Below are 16776 nucleotides of genomic sequence, written 5' to 3' on the forward strand. Positions count from 1 at the left end.
CATTCACACCTGATCACCAATTAAATTTCGTCGCTGATACTTCTCTAGTGTTTAGAACCTTTCTTTTTTTTTTTTTTTTTCTCCCATGTATTTTGTTTTCCTTCTTAGTTATTTTTTCCCCTGACAGTAATTAAAAGTGAAATTGTACATTTCTTGACAGACTCTTGCACATATGGAGAGTTTGCATTTAAACGTGCCTCTTTCAGTCATACAGATTTTGGGTGCTCTTTTTTTATTTATTTATTTTCCTTCCCGTATTATTTTTTTTATTTTTATTTTTTTTTCCCTTTCCCCCCCCCCCTCACCCCCTCGGCTCTCAGCCTTCAGCTTGACGATGTGAGTCCCTGCCTGCCGTCTTCCCGCTCCTCCGGAGCCTCATTATCCCGCTGGCTTTAGGGGGAAAGTCACTCCCGGGGGTGAGGAGGTTCCTCGCCTGTTGAATTCGTTTGGCTGCGAGCGGCGACGGAGTAATTAATGACGAGCTCTGGCCGCTGAATGGAAGCGGCAAATTAGTGTAACTCGCACAGGCTGGCGCCCGGCCAGCGCACAAAAAAGTAGCTGCAACTTCACCAAAGGCTGTGGGAGGAAAAGCTGGAGGAGGAGGAGGAGGAGAAAGGAGAGATGCGAACGAAATCAGGCCGCCCAACCCCGCTACCCTTTTGTTCGCTGGTATTTCTCCCTCCCGGAGGGGTTGAAGTTGCCTCCTCTTCAACTGATGCTGCTGCAGATGTGCCGAGGTGGCTCCAGCTCAGCCTTGCTCTCTCAGGGCTCTCCGGCAGGGAAGTTTTTCTTGCGGGTTTTTTTGTTTTTTTGGGAATAGAGTGAAAGGGAAACGGTGGAGAAGATGGTCTGAGGGTGGGGATGAGCTCACAGCCTTCTTGCCCAGATGCCTCGGAGACGTGAGTGTCCTGAAAATAAATGTGTTTGGAATTAAAAGGAGTTGCTCAGTCTTTATGCTCCTTGTGATTTTGCAACAGTCTTCTTCAGAAAACAGCAGGCATTTAAGGCACAGGAGGGGATAAAATGACAGTGGTGTTAGGAAGCAGCTGATCTTACCTGTCTCTTACTCAAGAACTCGTCATCCCGTCCTCATTTGTTGGGTTTATCACTGGGAGTCCCCTTGCTTTGCACCCCTTTCCTCTCCTTCGACTTCTTGTGCTCTGAAAGAAAAAATTGCCATAGAATAGGGAAAAAAATGGCCATAAAGCAGGGGGAAATGCCATAAAACAGGAAAAACTGCCATGAAACGGGAAAAACTGCCATAAAACAAGGCAGTTTGTGTGTCACAGATGGGTCTTTAGTGGATTGCAGAGGGTGTGTCCATGTGGTGGAGTGAGACACGTCCCAAGGACGTTCTCAGGGCTTCTACAGGAAAAATACACTTGTGTGACCTCAGATGGGTGACCTGGCAAAGCCTGTGGCATCTCAGTTCAGGCAGCAGCCGGGAACATCTGGCCAGATGTGCTGGGACAAGCTGCTGGAAGCCTCTGGGAGACGATGATCGTCACCCCAGGCTCGGAACCCAGGCAGGAATTTTCACAGCTGAGGGTATGACACATCAACAAGGCTCTTAAAACAAAATCCAGGCTCCCAAACAGGAGCACATGTGCTTCCAGGTGGCATTCCTGTCCTCAGATGTTCAAATGGGATTTCTTTCCTGTGCTTCAAACAGGGAATGTGCCAAAGGAAAATCGGAAACCCCCCTCCCTGTTCGCTGCCAGTAGTGACAACTTTGAACTCTTGCCTTCAGGCAACGTTTGTGTTTTCCTCCAGAAATACCTGGATTAAGGAATTGATTGTATTTTAACGACCTGATCTTTGCTGCCAGAGTGTTTTCAAGGTGTATTACAAGCAGTAATTAAAGATGCAAAGCTTTCATGGGCAGCTACATCACCCTGTTTCACCGCTGGAAAACTGAGAGGCAAGAGGCTGATGGGAAGTTCAATAACTAAAATTAAATAAAGCCACAAATGAAGATGATTTATTCAAGCTTAGAAATAAGCTTGGCTGTTTGTGTGCCTGGAAGAGCACTGAGAGCAAAGCAAAAGAGCATTTACTGATGGGAAAATCTCTTCTCTTGCAGGTTGTTGGTCTCCTCTTGCCCAACCAGACGCTGGCATCCACTGTGTTTTGGCAGGTAGCACCTGCTGGGATGGGTGGGGAATGTGGGGGAGAGGAAAGTGGAATTTTGCCTGGAGGACAAACTGATGCACGTGGCTGTTCTGCTCTGGTCGTGGTTTAGGGAGAGGATGTGGTTGGATATAATTAGGGAAGGGTTTGGTGGGTCTGGAAGGGACCGTAAACCAATATATGGGTCCGTTTTATCCCACAGCTGCTTTTGCCATCACAAAGGAAGTGGCAAAATGGTCCAAAATTTCATAATCAGATTTTTGAACCCATTTGGTACAGGTGTAAATGTAAACAGAAAGAAAATTTTGGCACATCCGCTGATTTGTGGACACCCCATCATGTAGTTTGGATCTTCCCTGGTAAACTCCCCTTGGAAGTGCAGGGCTAGGGGTGACAGGAGGCCCCATTCCCAGGAATTTTGGGAATAGCTGTGCATTGCAAAGCCACGGACCTCTGCCTTCAGTTCGCTACAGGAGCTTTGGGGAAAAAAATAGTCTGTGTGTAGGGAGGTGTTGGTGTAATTTCCCACTAAAATTCTGGGAATTAGGAGTAAGGGGAGGAGGTGTGCACGTGGATGAGTTATATCCATAGTAAACACGCCACTTCAGTGCGATTTCAGCACTCACTGAGACGGAGGAACAAGTTATTTTCAGCCTTATTTTCGGTGGTGAATGTCTTTTTATTGTCTGCAGTGTAAGTGGTGATAGGGAATTATGCAGTTGAGGAACATCAGAGCAGAGTGGGATCTGCCTGGTGTGTTGAAAGCACGGCAGAGCCGAGAATCTGTCGGAAGGTGCCGGTAACTTGTGGTCGGGTGGGTTTAGCTGGAGGTTGTGCCCTGTGGCTTCACCTACTGGGAGTGGGAGAGTGGCTGGAGACATCCTGGCTCGTCCAGGATTTTGCAGGCAGCTCCTCCCACCTGTTTTTAGACATCTGTGTTGGAATCACAGAATGGTTTGGGTTGGAAGGGACCTCAAAGACCATCTCATTCCACCCCCCTGCCGTGGGCAGGGACACCTTCCACTAGCCCAGGTTGCTCCAGGCCCTGTCCAACCTGGCCTTGGGCACTTCCAGGGATCCAGGGACAGCCACAGCTTCTCTGTTCCAGTGCCACTTTAATGCCATCTGTATCCATAAGCTGGTAGAGCTGCTCATCTCCTGTTCCTCAGCTGAAGCCTCCCATGACCCTCTGTGTGAGAAACTTGGAGCTCAATAAGTGTCTGATGAAACGGCTGCTGGGCTTCCTGCTACGTCCTAACAGCAGGATGGGTTTGATGCTTGGATATCAGGAAGAATTTCTTCACAGGAAGGGTGATTAGACATTGGAATGGGCTGCCCAAGGAGGTGGTGGAATCCCCATCCCTGGAGGTGTCCAAGGAACAACTGGACGTGGCACTCAGTGCTCTGGGCTGGGTGACAGGGTGGTGATGGGTCACAGGTTGGACTCGATGATCCCGGAGGTTCTTTTCCAACCCAAACGATTCTGTGATTCCATGAAAATAAAGACCAATAGCACCGAGGTGTTGTGTGGAGGTGGATTGGGCCAGGAGAGGAGTTGCACATCAAGCTCCCAGGGGAGCAGAGCTGCCCTCTGGGCACTGAGAGATTCCTGCCCCTCACTTCGAAGGCCATTAAACCACACGCAGACCGTCCGCAAACCTTCGGGACGAGGCACCAGGGAGGCAAATTTTCCCCCTAGAACTCCCACATTTATAGAAGATCCATTTGTTTTCCTGAAGTCCTGCTGATGCCTGTCTCTCCTTGTTCCCTCTCTAGTGGTTGAATCAGAGCCACAACGCCTGCGTCAACTATGCAAACCGCAACGCGACAAAGGTGAGGAGACCCAACATATGTGGCGCGTCAGGGCTGTTTTGACACGGCAACAGAAGCCCTGTCTCTTCCCTGTTAATGGAAACTCCGTGAGGAATTTATAGCTTGGCCATTCTCCTGTGTAGGCTCCCAGTTTAACCCCTCAGCTGGAAGCAGCACGAGGGTCTCGGCATCGCTCGAGGCGCACGAGCATCGAGCATCGGTGCCTCCGAGCTCAGCCAGGTCGTGATTCAGGCTGGGGTGGGATGGTTTAATTGGTATGCAAATGAGCACAGAGCAAAGTGGTGTCAGCAAAGTGGGTTTTTGGGACAGGAGGAGGTGTCTCCGTGAGCACGCTGCCGGCTCCCGAGGGCTTCATCTGCGCTGCTGGGAAGTGGCGGGGCTGCTCCCGCTCTCCTCCTTCTCCCTTAGCCTTCATTCATCCCGTGTCAGGATGTGGGAAGCCGAGCTGGAAACCGTCCAGCTCGTCGAGATAACATTTCAGAGACAAAATATTTAATGTGGCAAGTTTGGGGTTCAGCGCTAGAGGGTAAAAATGCTAATTTGGTACCATTTGCTGAATTTCATTCCCGTCCTCCCTTTGAGCTGCTATTATTATAATTTTCTGATGCCAATTAATTTTCCATTCCCTTTAACCTCGCTCATGAGGCCACGGCTTCCCTCGCTCTTGCCTCTCTGCTTGCTGACAGACCGTGTGTCACAGAACAATATGACAAAATTCAACCTGTCTGTGCTTTAAAACAAATAAAACCAGAACAAACAAACAAACCAACCAAAAAAAAAAAAAAAAAAAAAAAAACCGAAAAAACTTGGTTGCATTTTAATAACCAGAAGTTTGTTTACTGAAAATATGTTTTGTTTTTTCTTTCCAAAGCCTTCTCCGACATCCAAGTTCATCCAGGGCTACTTGGGAGCTGTCATAAGTGCTGTCTCAATAGCAGTGGGTAACGCTTTATATCTCTTTATTTCGTGGCTTGCGGCGGCGCCGCGGTGCTTTGGAGATGCTTGTTTGGGTTGCCAAGCATGTTTTTGCCTTTTAATTGACAGAATTCAGCCCTCATAACCAGAAATATTGTAACCCTGAGGTGTGTCTGTCCGTGCATGCCAAAGCTTTTCCCCAGAGGGAGACTTCTAAGTGCTTCCAGAACTCCCTGCGCCGTGGCTTTGCTGCTCCGTGAACTCAAATTATCAAATTATCCATTAACTGGGGGTGAATTTACCTGTTCCAAATTAAAATGGACACTTTGAGGCTGCAGGGTGATGGTGTGGCAGCTGAGGTGCTGAAGAGAGGCAGGACTCTGGAGATGTTCTCCTGCTGAGTTGGCACCTCGATCCACAGTGCTCGGAATTGCATCTTTTGCCTGTGGACATTTTTCAAGCCGGAAACGGTGCTCAGATCTTATTATGGAATCATGGGATGGTTTGAGTTGGAAGGGACCTTAAAGATCATCCAGTCTCATGCTCCTACCATGGGCAGGGACACCTTCCACTAGCCCAGGTTGCTCCAACCTGGCCTTGGACACTTCCAGGGATCCAGGGGCAGCCACAGCTGCTCTGCCCAACCTGGGACAGGGCCTCCTCATCCTCCCAGCCAACAATTCCTTCCCAATATCCCATCTATCCCTGCCCTCTGGCACTGGGAAGCCATTCCCTGTGTCCTGTCCCTCCATGCCTTGTCCCCAGTCCCTCTCCAGCTCTCCTGGAGCCCCTTCAGGCCCTGCCAGGGGCTCTCAGCTCTCCCTGGAGCCTTCTCTTCTCCAGGGGAACCCCCCCAGCTCTCCCAGTCTGGCTCCAGAGCAGAGGAGCTCCAGCCCTTGGAACAGCTCCGTGGCCTCCTCTAAAGTCATATCTGAAGTAACCTGTAGGAGAGGAGCTTTTAACTAAAATCATTGTCTCTTGCCTTTTAACACTCCTATTTCCCAGTAGCACAAATTGACATTGGTAGCAGGGTCAGCTCATTCCCAAGGGGACAGGGACATTTCTCAGGAGCAACTCATGGAAGTTATTTCTTACATTGGGTTTTCAAATAAGCCTCTGAAGTAAAAGGTTGTACCTTTCCTGCTGGAACATTAAGGATCCCACAGCAAATACCAAAAAATGATATTTTTTCCCCCTGGCCGAGATTTTTTCCTTTTTCTTAAGCCACAGAAAGTTTGATTTTGCTTCTTGCACAGCTGCCAGACAACTTTGCAAAGGGTGTAGAGTTGTTGAAGTGCCTTGAGGTTTTGAGGGGGAACTGTCCATTTGATTGGATGCACATCTGCTGGATAGTTTTCCGTGTTTCTGGCTTGGCCTGCTCTGTATCCCCCCTGTTACCCCTTCACTGCAGAATTAACCCTGCACAGCCCAGCCTGGCGTCGGCGGGAGCTCCCACACTTCATAACCCCACGGAGCTGTTCCCACGCCAATCCACGCTTTTCCAGCTGAAGTATAATCCAAATCCCCATCCCACCAACCTCAGCGCTGTGTTTTCCATCCACAGCTTCCATGGGAGACCTTGAGTGTCCTCCTCAGTCCTTAGTTCAGCATTTTCCCACCCTGTGAATTACTAAAGCGAAGTTCTCCAGCTTGACGTGCTGCTGCCACTCACAACCTGCCTCCCAACCCCCAGCACGGCTCCAGGGATGAAATTTCCACATTGTTGGCATTAATGCTCCTCTCCATTTCGGCAACAGGGGCAGATTAGAGGGGCAGGAGACCCAGAGGAGTCGTGTTCTGGCACCCTGAGGAGCTTTGGTAAGGAAACCACTGAGAGGTGTCCGTGTTGGGACAGCTGGTGCAGGTCTTGGAAATCTTTGGTTCCTCCAAGGCTGACTCAGATCCTACAAAGAAGTTGGAGCAGAACAACGTGTTCAAAGTGCAGGAGGGACCATCAGTGGTGCTGTGAGAAACACTCGTGTAGAAAGCAGAGAGCGAAAAGCTCCCCTGAGACCTGTAGATGATAAAATTGCAGCATTTCAGCCTCATGCAAGGGGAAATCCTCCTGCCAGAGGGTGTTTCTGCCTTCTTGCAAGTGCCACCATGGTGCCACTAGATCCACTGGGATTCCCTTGGTGAGTGTGAAGAGCTCTGGAATAGCAGTGGTTTGTAGCTGTGGTGCTCTGAGGGTCAGAATATCATTACAGGGAGGCAGGAGCTTTCCACAGATCCATGGATGTCGCTGAGGGGGGTGGAGAAGAGCAAAAGCCTTCATGGGTTCTTCTTCTTCCTGATGTTGGAAGGAGGTCTTCTTCCACGTGGAGCAGCCTCCACAGGTGCTTTCTCCTTCCTGATGTTGGAAGAAGATCCAGGTGGAGCAGGCTGTGGCACATGGGGTGTGTGACAATGAAGTCTCTGGGCACTGATGTCCCCGTAGCCGAGCCTTTGGGGACTCTCCTGCTGCCTGTGTTACTGTGGAGTAACTTGTGTCCTCCTCATCCCTGACAGCTCTTATTCCCTGCTGAATTCCCAACGTGGAGAAAACCCTGCGGAGCAGGGAGGGATTTTTTTGTGTTGTAAATACCTGGATTAATAACCGGGGTCTCCTCGAGCGCCGAGTTTGGGTTTCTTGTAAACGACGAAGACAAATAATAAACAGCCCTGAGGTTCATTACCTGGTGTCCTCAGCCCTCATTAACTGGTCTCTGCTGTCAGTTAGCAACAAATCAGCTCCCATTGTGAGCCTCCCGTGGGCTGTGGAGAGCCAGGATTGATTGAAGTGAGCCCCTTCCACGTTTGCAGTTGGCAAACGATGCGGGAGAAGGCTCGGGAAGGGACAGAGCAGCTGACCTGGGATTGTGCTTCCCCTGATCCTCATCTTCCCGGTCTTTTACAGGAGGGACGAGCAAATCGCTTGTTCAAGGAGCAGATTTTGGCTTTGTGTGTCTTGCAATTGGAGAAATCTTAGGAAGTCTTTGGAAACAACCTGATTTTCCTCCTGTTTTAGACAGAGAGGAATCCCTGTCAGAAAGGGGCGATTCTTCTCCCTCAGATCCAGTGCTACATCCACAACTCCTGATTTCCAGCCTTTCGGGGTGAGTTTAGGGAGGAATCAATATTCTTTCATTTGATATTTTTCAATATTTCCCCCCCAATATTCCCTTTTCTTTCCACCTACGCCCATCCCCACCTGATTCACACAGAGCTTCGTGCGAGGAAAGCTCTGCCGGGGTCCAGGATTTTACTTCTTCTCAGGTGAAGGGAATTGCTTGAAGTAAGGCTGGAAAAGATGTTTGGGTTGGAAGAGATCCCAAAGATCATCCAATTCCAACGCCCTGCCATGGGCAGGGACACCTTCCACTAGCCCAGGTTGCTCCAAGCCCCATCCAACCAGGCCTTGGACTCTTCCAGAGATGGACCAGCACAGCTTCTCTGGACACCCTCTAAAATTTCTCCTTCTATGATCATAGTTTATTTTTATCCCATTTTCTATAAACCATCCTCTTTCCTGCCTTTTCCTTTGATAGCTCCTGTTTCACCGCTGTTCTGAGCGATAATTGTTATTTTTTTTCCCAAACAATTGAGTGGATTCCTGTGATTAGGCTTTATTTTCTCAGATCTGGCTGCTGTTCCTGATGGTGGTGTATGAAGCTTAATTAATACCAGCTGGTTTTCCTAAACGAGGCAAACAAAGGCAGAGAGGAGTAAAAAGACTTGAGAAAGACCAAGCAGTGTTTTAAATGTTTGGGATTTTTTTTTCTATTCCCCAAATATTCCAGTGCCAAGAGCTGTACAGATCAGAGGGTTTGTAATTAGGCAGAAACTCTTTCCAGCTCACACACACACACTCTTACTCTGCTATTTTTTTCCCACTTTTAAAAGGTTAAAAAAGCTACAGAAAGCCAATTTTATTGGTAATGATTGCTTTTTTATATATTAAAATTTTGTATGTTTAATTATTTTTATTATTTATATATATAAAAGTAGGTTTCTCTAGCTCAGAGAAGTTGTGGCTGCCCCATCCCTGGAAGTGTTCAAGGCCTTGCTTGGAGCAAACTGGTCTAGTGGAAGGTCTCCCTGCCCATGTCAGGGGGGTGGAGTGAGATGGGCTTTGAGGTTCCTTCCAACCCAAACCATTTTAGGGTTCTCTGATTCTTGATTTCAGATCCAAACTCCCTTTTCTGTGTCATTGCTGATCCCTTTTGGTTCTGACTCAGTGCTGTGACATCAGACTCAAACCTCAGTTTGAGGTCAGAAGGGACTCCTGGGGCTGCCATGAAATGATTGAAAATTAAATCAGACAAGCCACTCTCTGGTCTCTGGGTTGCCACTGGTGCTCAGACCTTCAAATTGGTGACTGGGGGTGTTGACCCAGGGGTTGCCTCACCTGGAGCCCGTGGGGATGAGTCCTTGGGTTCCTCACAGCGTCTCACAGCGGCTCCGTCAGCGCTGTCGTCTTGAAATCAGACCTTTATCCCTCAGGTTTTCGATTTCCACGATCGTGGCTTCGACTTCTGCCAAGAGCAGTTCCAAACCTTGCTCCTTGTGATACTGGAGACCTTGTGCCAGCTCTCTGAGGGGTCTCCTCTCTCCTGCCAGCCCCGTTTGGCCGCGTTTCCACATCTCCCCGTATGTTGTCGCTCAGCTCCGTGCTCAGGTGTCACCTCCTTGTCCATCTGTTGTCCATTCCATGTACCCTGAAGGTGCCACGTGCATCCCTGCTGCTGGCATTGGGCTTTCCTGATGACAGGATGGGCTCTAATTAGACCATGGGAAGCCTGGCAGGGACACAGAGTGTGTTTTATTTACGTAGGTGTAAGTTAACCAGGAAACATCTCGTGACAGCCAAGGTTTAGGTTGGATCTGAGAAAGAAGTTCTTCCCCCAGAGGCTGGTTGGGCACTGCCCAGGCTCCCCAGGGCAGTGGGCACAGCCCCAAGGCTGCCAGAGCTCCAGGAGGGTTTGGATGATCCTCTGGGGCACAGGGTGGGACTCTTGGGGCTGGGCCTGTGCAGGGCTGAGGGTTGGACTGGGTGGTCCTGGTGGGTCCCTTCAAGCTCAGCTTGTTTTGGGATTCCCCTTTGGGCAGGGCTTCAGTTCTCCCCCAGTGAAAGGGGAAGCAAAACCACATATGCAAGATCAGACACCGCTGATGTGAAGGGATGGTGGGATTTGCCCCAATTCCCAAGCTCCCTCCTTCCCCTTTCAAACACACCAGGGTTTGTAACTTCTAACAATGTTTTTATTAAGTCCAAGTTTGGGATTTGTGGTCTTGTCAGCACAGAGACAAATAAATATGTTGTTCTCACTTAGCAACCTGAGCTAAATTCTGACAAAAGTAGGTGTTTTGTCTTCTTTTGTGTAAGAGAGAGAGAGAGATGAAGTGTCAGTAACCATGACTGCCAGCCAGGCTGGATGCTTTGCATTGATCTCCACACTTAAAATGTACCTGCTCAGCACTTGGATGTTTCTTTTTGTCTTACATTACTGGGTAACCTTGCCTTAAAAAATCAGGTGATTAATGCCATTAACAACTTTGGTTTGTCAGCTCCTATAATGACTCACCTTGGAGTCACTCCTGGTAGAACAGGAGGGTGTTTAAAGCACCTCTTCACAGGTAGACCCAAGTCTTTTCATTTTAGATGTGCCTCCTTGCTTCCTGATCCTAAATCCTGACTCTGGACAAGGCAGGGGAGGTGGGGAACTGATGCCAGTGGGATTTACTGATGCTCTGGGTTATTGCAGGGTGCACACCCAGTGCTTTCACAAACTGAAAGTTTATGGGGTTAAACTTGAATTTCTATAAAGCCAAACTGGGTGAAAACTGGAGAAAAACGGGGCAGTTTCAGATTCCTGGTCTGGTTTGCTGAGGTGTCCTGTGTCTGGAGCTCCAGGAACAGTTGAGGGAGCTGAGGGGGGCTCAGCCTGGAGAAAAGGAGGCTCAGGGGGGACCTTCTGGCTCTGCAACTCCCTGACAGGAGGGGGGAGCTGGGGAGGGATTGAGCTCTGCTCCCAGGGAACAAGGGACAGGAGGAGAGGGAACGGCCTCAAGTTGCTCCAGGGGAGGTTTGGGTTGGACATCAAGAAGAATTTCTTCATGGAAAGGGTTGTCAGGCATTGGAAGGGGCTACCCAGGGCAGTGGTGGAGTCCCCATCCCTGGAGGGATTTAAAATCCCTGTGGATGTGGCATTTGGGGACATGGGTCAGTGGTGGCCTTGGCAGTGCTGGGGGATGGTTGGACTCGTTTGATCTGGGAGGACTTTTCCAACCTAAACGATTCTATGATTCCATGATACTTTTTTTTCTTGGAAAATTGCAAGGGAAACACCATCTCTGCTAGTCTGGAGCTTTGTACAGATCAATTTTAGGACCCTTGACACTCTTGATCTTGGTTTGTGGGTTTGGGTGTGTTTTCATCCAATAAGCAGCTGCAGCAGTTGAGTTGTTGCTTCTGGACAGATGGACATGGCAAAAATGATATTTTTAAACAAGTTGGATTTTTCTGCCCCCCCCTAAAAAAAAAAAAAATCAGCATTTTGCAAAATCTAAAGGGTTTTGCTGGAAAACATCCCTTACAACCCAAGACATTCACGACCACATAGGATTTCAGCCAAAATATCTGATTCCTCCTGAGGAAGCTGAGAGGTGAAGACTCTTCAAGCACAGGATTATCTCTGGGAAATAATATTAGTGTTGCAGTGGTTGGGTCGCAGTTGGCTTTGGCATTACCTGCCCTTGGAGCCCTGAGTCCCACAGCTCAGCTTTAATCCAGAATCCCAGGATATGCAGAGCTGGAAGGGATCCACAAGGATCATGGAGTCCAACTCTTGGCCCTGCACAGGACCATCCCCAGGAGTCACATCCAGGTGATGCCTGAGGGTCTCTGACCAAAGCTAGAAGGAGAATCAAAGAACTTTAATTAAATTAGAGTTGGACTGGTTCGTTACACTTATAAAATTAATGAGCAATAAAAGAGCAGGATCTTGATGGGTTTTTTTTTCCCCGTGTGAGGAAGGACAGGAGCTGTTGGACTGATTCAGCCTGGCAGGGAGGGCATCCCTGCTCTGGGTCAGCTCCTGTGCCATCAGTTCCCCAATCCAGGGACTGTTCCTCCTTCCCTGTTCCCTTTGCACACTGAACTCACACACACACACACGCACACAATTTTTCCCTCTCCTCCGTAGGTGGAGGTGCCCCTGTGGATTTTTCTAATCCCAGCTCCTTCTTCCCGATAATTGTCTGTGAGGCTGCATTGACAGGCTGTGAATGTGGTGTGAGGCCCATAATCAGCCTGTGAGACAGCACAGGAGGCCACCCACTGCCCTCAGGACTGCCCCTCACTTAGGGCAGGCAAGGAACCTTTGGAAGCCGGAGGAAGTCGGTGCCAAGCAGGGTGAGGGGTGGGAGAGGATGGAGCGTGGCCTGCAGCCTCCACGGAGGGGAACTGGGCAGCCAGGGGCAGGAGGAAAATCACAGTGGGCTGGGGTGATAAGCTCCTGCTCGCTGCTTTTAAATGGCTCTAAAACCTGAATCAAAAATCTCCTGTTCCTGCTCCTCTTCTCTGTGGATTCACAGATGCTGTGTTCAGACACCAGAAGAGACTGGTTAGATCATTCAGACTGGAAAGCCAGCTTGGAAATTCCTCCATTGACCCCATAAATCATTGGAGCTGTAGCAGCCACTTCCCATCCTGCCTCTGGATTTAGAAGTACATGGAAAGCACCAGGTCCTTGCCAACTCCATCCCTGGACGTGTCCAAGACCAGGTTGGACGGGGCTTGGAGCAGCCTGGGCTAGTAGAAGGTGTCCCTGCCCACGGCAGAGGGGTGGAATTAGATGGTCCTTAAGGTCCCTTCCAACCCAAACTGTTCTGTGATTCTTTGAGTACTGCCTTCCCAGCTCCATGTGCTTTTCTGCAGCATTTTCTCTCTTGTTCCATTGGTGTTTCTTTGTTTCCAGCAAATTTGTTCTCATCGATGCTGTTTCCCTCTGCCCCTGCCCAGCCCCACAACACCCAGGTGTGGTGCAGGGCCCAGGTTCATGGAAAACTTGATATTGAGGCAACAATCTCATTTCAGGCGTGGATCCACCCCACTGTCTTCCTTTCTCCATCATCTTCCAAACCAAGTTTGTCTCATTACCAGCATGAATCCTCTGTTTTCCTGCTCCTGCCTTTCCTGCAATCTTGCTTCTTTCTCGAGACTACACCGTTTTTTCCCATGGAAAAATCCACTTGGGGATTGTTGTGGTCATCCCTTCTTCCAGTCATCTTGGGTGTGACATTTCCTCCTTTCCACGCTCTTGCTCCTCTCTAACTTCCTTCTCCACACGCTTCCTTATTGCTTTTCCCTTCCCTTAGACTCCTCCATTCTGTTCTCCTTGCCTTGGTAAAGCTCCAGTTGGGAAACAGCCCAGTTTTCCATCTCTCCCAGCCTCTTCACCTCCCAGCCCTAATGAATGAGTTTTTTCCTTCCTTCTCCTAATGCTCTTTTCTTCAGCTTGGCTGTTTGGGACTCATCAGATGCAATTAGTGTTCGAATCCAGCAATCTGGTGATTGGAGGGATGAAGGAAAAGCTTCTTTGGAGCCAATCCCTCCTTCCAAGTGGACTTCCCAGGTCACTTGGAGCAGCTGGCTCCAACTGCAGTGGTCAGGGTTGTCCCAAAGCTGAATCCCTAAAATCAGTGGTGGTTTCCCCAGCAGAGTTAACAAAGTGTGGAGAGCTTCTCAGTGACACTTCGGTGGTGTCACCTGCCAACCAATGTCCACCTTGCTCCCTGAACTCTTAATATTCCTATATTTTATAAAAATTCCCTCTCAAAATGAAGTGAAATAACTTCCTGGGTTTTTTGAATGTATTTACTGCACTAGAACAGGTTTAAGAGGTGCAGGGTTAGACCTTTAGCAAATGGTTTGGTCCTTGCCAACTTCAGGCATTCAAAAGCCCCAACTCTCGGGCTTCAAAAATCTTAATTAAAGGAGGGGGGGGAATCAGGGATTTTTTTATAAAATTTCTGATTTAAAACTTGTGTCGTGGTGGACGTGAGGTGGGAAGTTTTTGAGACAAGCAGGAAAAGAAAAGGAAGCAGAAGTGTTGGTCTGTGTGATGGTATTTGGTGGTACCAGTTTCAAGGTGGGGCGACGTCACAAACATTGTCCTTCTGCTGAGATAATGTTGTTGATGCTGAAAACAAACCTGGTGGCAAAATAAATAGCAGGAATTCTTGAGGAAGAGGGATGAAGGAAAGGCAGAGTGGTGCCCAGAGGCACAACAGAGCCCTGAGTAAGGTTTCTCTCCCGTCGACGGTGTTTGATCCTGGTTTCGTGTTGCGGGATTTTAGGAACTGTTGTGTAATGTATCCCTGTGTCCAGCTTCCCCTGGATTTTTGGGATGCTCCATCAGCCAGATCAAGGAAGTGCTCTGGAGGAAAAAACCTCAACAAACCAGGCAATTTGAAAAAGCTGGATTTGTCCTCTAATCCAGGTCACAGCGTAGGAATATGTGGATGATTCCCCATCCCTGGAAGTGTCCAAGGCCAGGCTGGATGGGGCTTGGAGCAACCTGGGCTTGTGGAAGTTGTTCCACGGCAGGAGGTGGATCTGGATGATCTTTAAGGTCCCTTCCAATCCAAACCATTCCATGATTCTATGAATATCCCAAACCAGTACTGCACTGAAACCAGTGGGAGAAGACTGAAAACCCTTCAAAAACCCTTCATTTCTCTGGGCTGAGCTGCAAAGGGAGCCCATAGGATAAGAGGAAACAGCCTTAAGTTGCACCAGGAGAGGTTGAGATTGGATATTAGGAAGAATTCCTTCACCAAAAGGGTTGTCAAGCACTGGCTGCCCAGGACAGTGTTGGAGTCACCATTCCTGAAGGGATTTAAAAGCCCTGTGGATGTGGCACTTGGGGACATGGGTCAGTGGTGGCCTTGGCAGCGCTGGGGAATGGTTGGACTGGATGATCTCAGAGGTCTTTTCCAACCCAAATGATCTGTGATTCTGCCACATTTGGTGGGATGAATCCCAGCGGACTCTGTGATCCATGTGCTGTAGATCCCAGATCTACACCAGTGCTGTAGATCCCAGATCAGGGACAGGCAGTAGGAAGGGTGAGGATCACAATAATAATCCTGCAGTTGATTTTTAGTGATGAATTTGCCTCAACAGTGTTCTTTGGCAGCCCCATGTAAATAAACTCATTAACCTCTCCTTGCTAATGGCCCTTTTCCTTAGGGGGAGCTGAGGTTGAGGAGTCCCTGCTCATTGTCAGATGCTCTCTGTGACCTGTTTGCCCTCATCCCACACTTCCTGACCCGCAGGAAAGAGTTCACAGATTGGCTAAAGCAATTTCCAAACTGTAGAAAACAAAACCCTCATTAGTTCCCTCTGTCCAGTCCTTGTGTTGGGAATTTGGGAGATTGGATTTAAATCTATAGCAACATTTAATTTCATGTTCCCAGCAGGGTGGTGACTGTAAGTGGGGAAGCGACTTCATCACGTTGAATCTAAAAGTAAAATGCTTTTGTTAGCAGTGGCCTCACAGCGGTGCCTCTCCCAGACTCATCTTTGCTCTTTCAAAAGCTGCTGCTCTTCCACTTCATGGTCAAATCCCTCCATCAAACCTACAAGCAGAGGCTGCAAACCCAACAAAATTCATCATGGAGGCAGATTAACCATATCCAGGCTGTAAATGCCCAAATCCACGGGGCAAGAGCAGCAAAGCCAGGCTTAAAAGTGTCCTATTCTTCAAGCCACACGTCTTAGGCTGCTTTACAGTTTCTGGAAGCATTGAGATTTTAAAAATGCACATCCTGACACTTGGAAAAATGTAGGAAAAAATGAATTCAGTCATTTTTGAAGGGGGAAGAAGATCAAGACAAGCCCCTCATTGTTACCCAGACTAACAAGCACCACCACGACTCTCTTGGGCTCAGCATTAGAGTCGTGTTGGCCAAGGACAGGAGGAAGGACTCCTGCTTGGGGTCATGGTGAAAGCCTTGGGGAAAGGCTCTGGAAATACTTCACAGGGTTTGAAAACCAGCACTTTGCTTATGCAGGGCTTACCCAGCAGTTGTTCTTCTCAACATCTTCCTCTCAGCCTCCGAAAAGTCGGGATGCGCTGCGGATTCATGTATAATGTAGCAGCTCACAAAATATGTTCTCCCCTGCTTTGCTTTTCGTCTTAAAACCCCCCAAATCACTATTTTCTGGCAGCTTTTTGGCTTTGGCTGATTTATTTTTTTTTTTTTTTAAATTTTGCTGCGTTTTTGGCTGAAAACTCTTTGGCCACACGTTGCTGAAGACTCGCATTTCCAGCCCAAAATTCCCGTCTTGGGGCTGTTGGGTTTTGTTCGTGTGTTTGGGGTTCGGGGGTTTTTTTTTGGGAGGAAAAAGAGCAGATATTGTGAGGGAGAGTAATTTGAAGTAATTTGAAGAGAGAAGTCATTCCCCGTGAACAGGTTTGTTTAATTTTTAACCCCGTTTCTGCTTGAAACCAATTTTGATGGAGGTTCTCCAAACTATCACTATTATCAACCTGAGGCTTATGAGGCAGCAACGCTCCTCCTTGCTGCTTATAGTAACATCTGAATTACATAGGTCCATGAAAAAACTATGGAGAGCATTAATCAAGGGTTGGAGGAGGCAACAAAAACTGATCCGTGGTTATAAGAAACTTTATAGCCCAAAGGTTTTTATTGCAGTTTGCACAGACCCTGGAGAAGGAATTAATTGCGTTGGGCCACCACCACCACTGATATTTGGGGTTTCCCCAGCCAAGTGAGGGTTCCCAGCATCAAGGATTTCGTGCTGGATGTGGAAAATGCTGGTGAACTGGGTAAAAATGGAGCTGAGGGATTTCCAGAAGGACTCAAAGGTGTTCAGTGGTTTCTCGCTTG

At 48.5% G+C, this 16776-nt stretch overlaps 1 protein-coding gene across 1 annotated transcript in view; it reads left to right on the forward strand.

Annotated features, from left to right (window-relative positions):
* SFXN5 (sideroflexin 5) overlaps nucleotides 1–16776 on the forward strand; it is a 99695-nt gene that overhangs the window by 45775 nt on the left and 37144 nt on the right. The window contains exons 7-9 of the mRNA XM_064653614.1: nucleotides 2084–2137; nucleotides 3907–3963; nucleotides 4835–4900. Coding sequence (XP_064509684.1) covers nucleotides 2084–2137; nucleotides 3907–3963; nucleotides 4835–4900 — 177 coding nt within the window. The remainder of the gene's footprint in view (nucleotides 1–2083; nucleotides 2138–3906; nucleotides 3964–4834; nucleotides 4901–16776) is intronic.

This window comes from Pseudopipra pipra, chromosome 4 (genome assembly GCF_036250125.1).
Source record: "Pseudopipra pipra isolate bDixPip1 chromosome 4, bDixPip1.hap1, whole genome shotgun sequence".
In the NCBI taxonomy this organism is placed as follows: domain Eukaryota; kingdom Metazoa; phylum Chordata; class Aves; order Passeriformes; family Pipridae; genus Pseudopipra; species Pseudopipra pipra.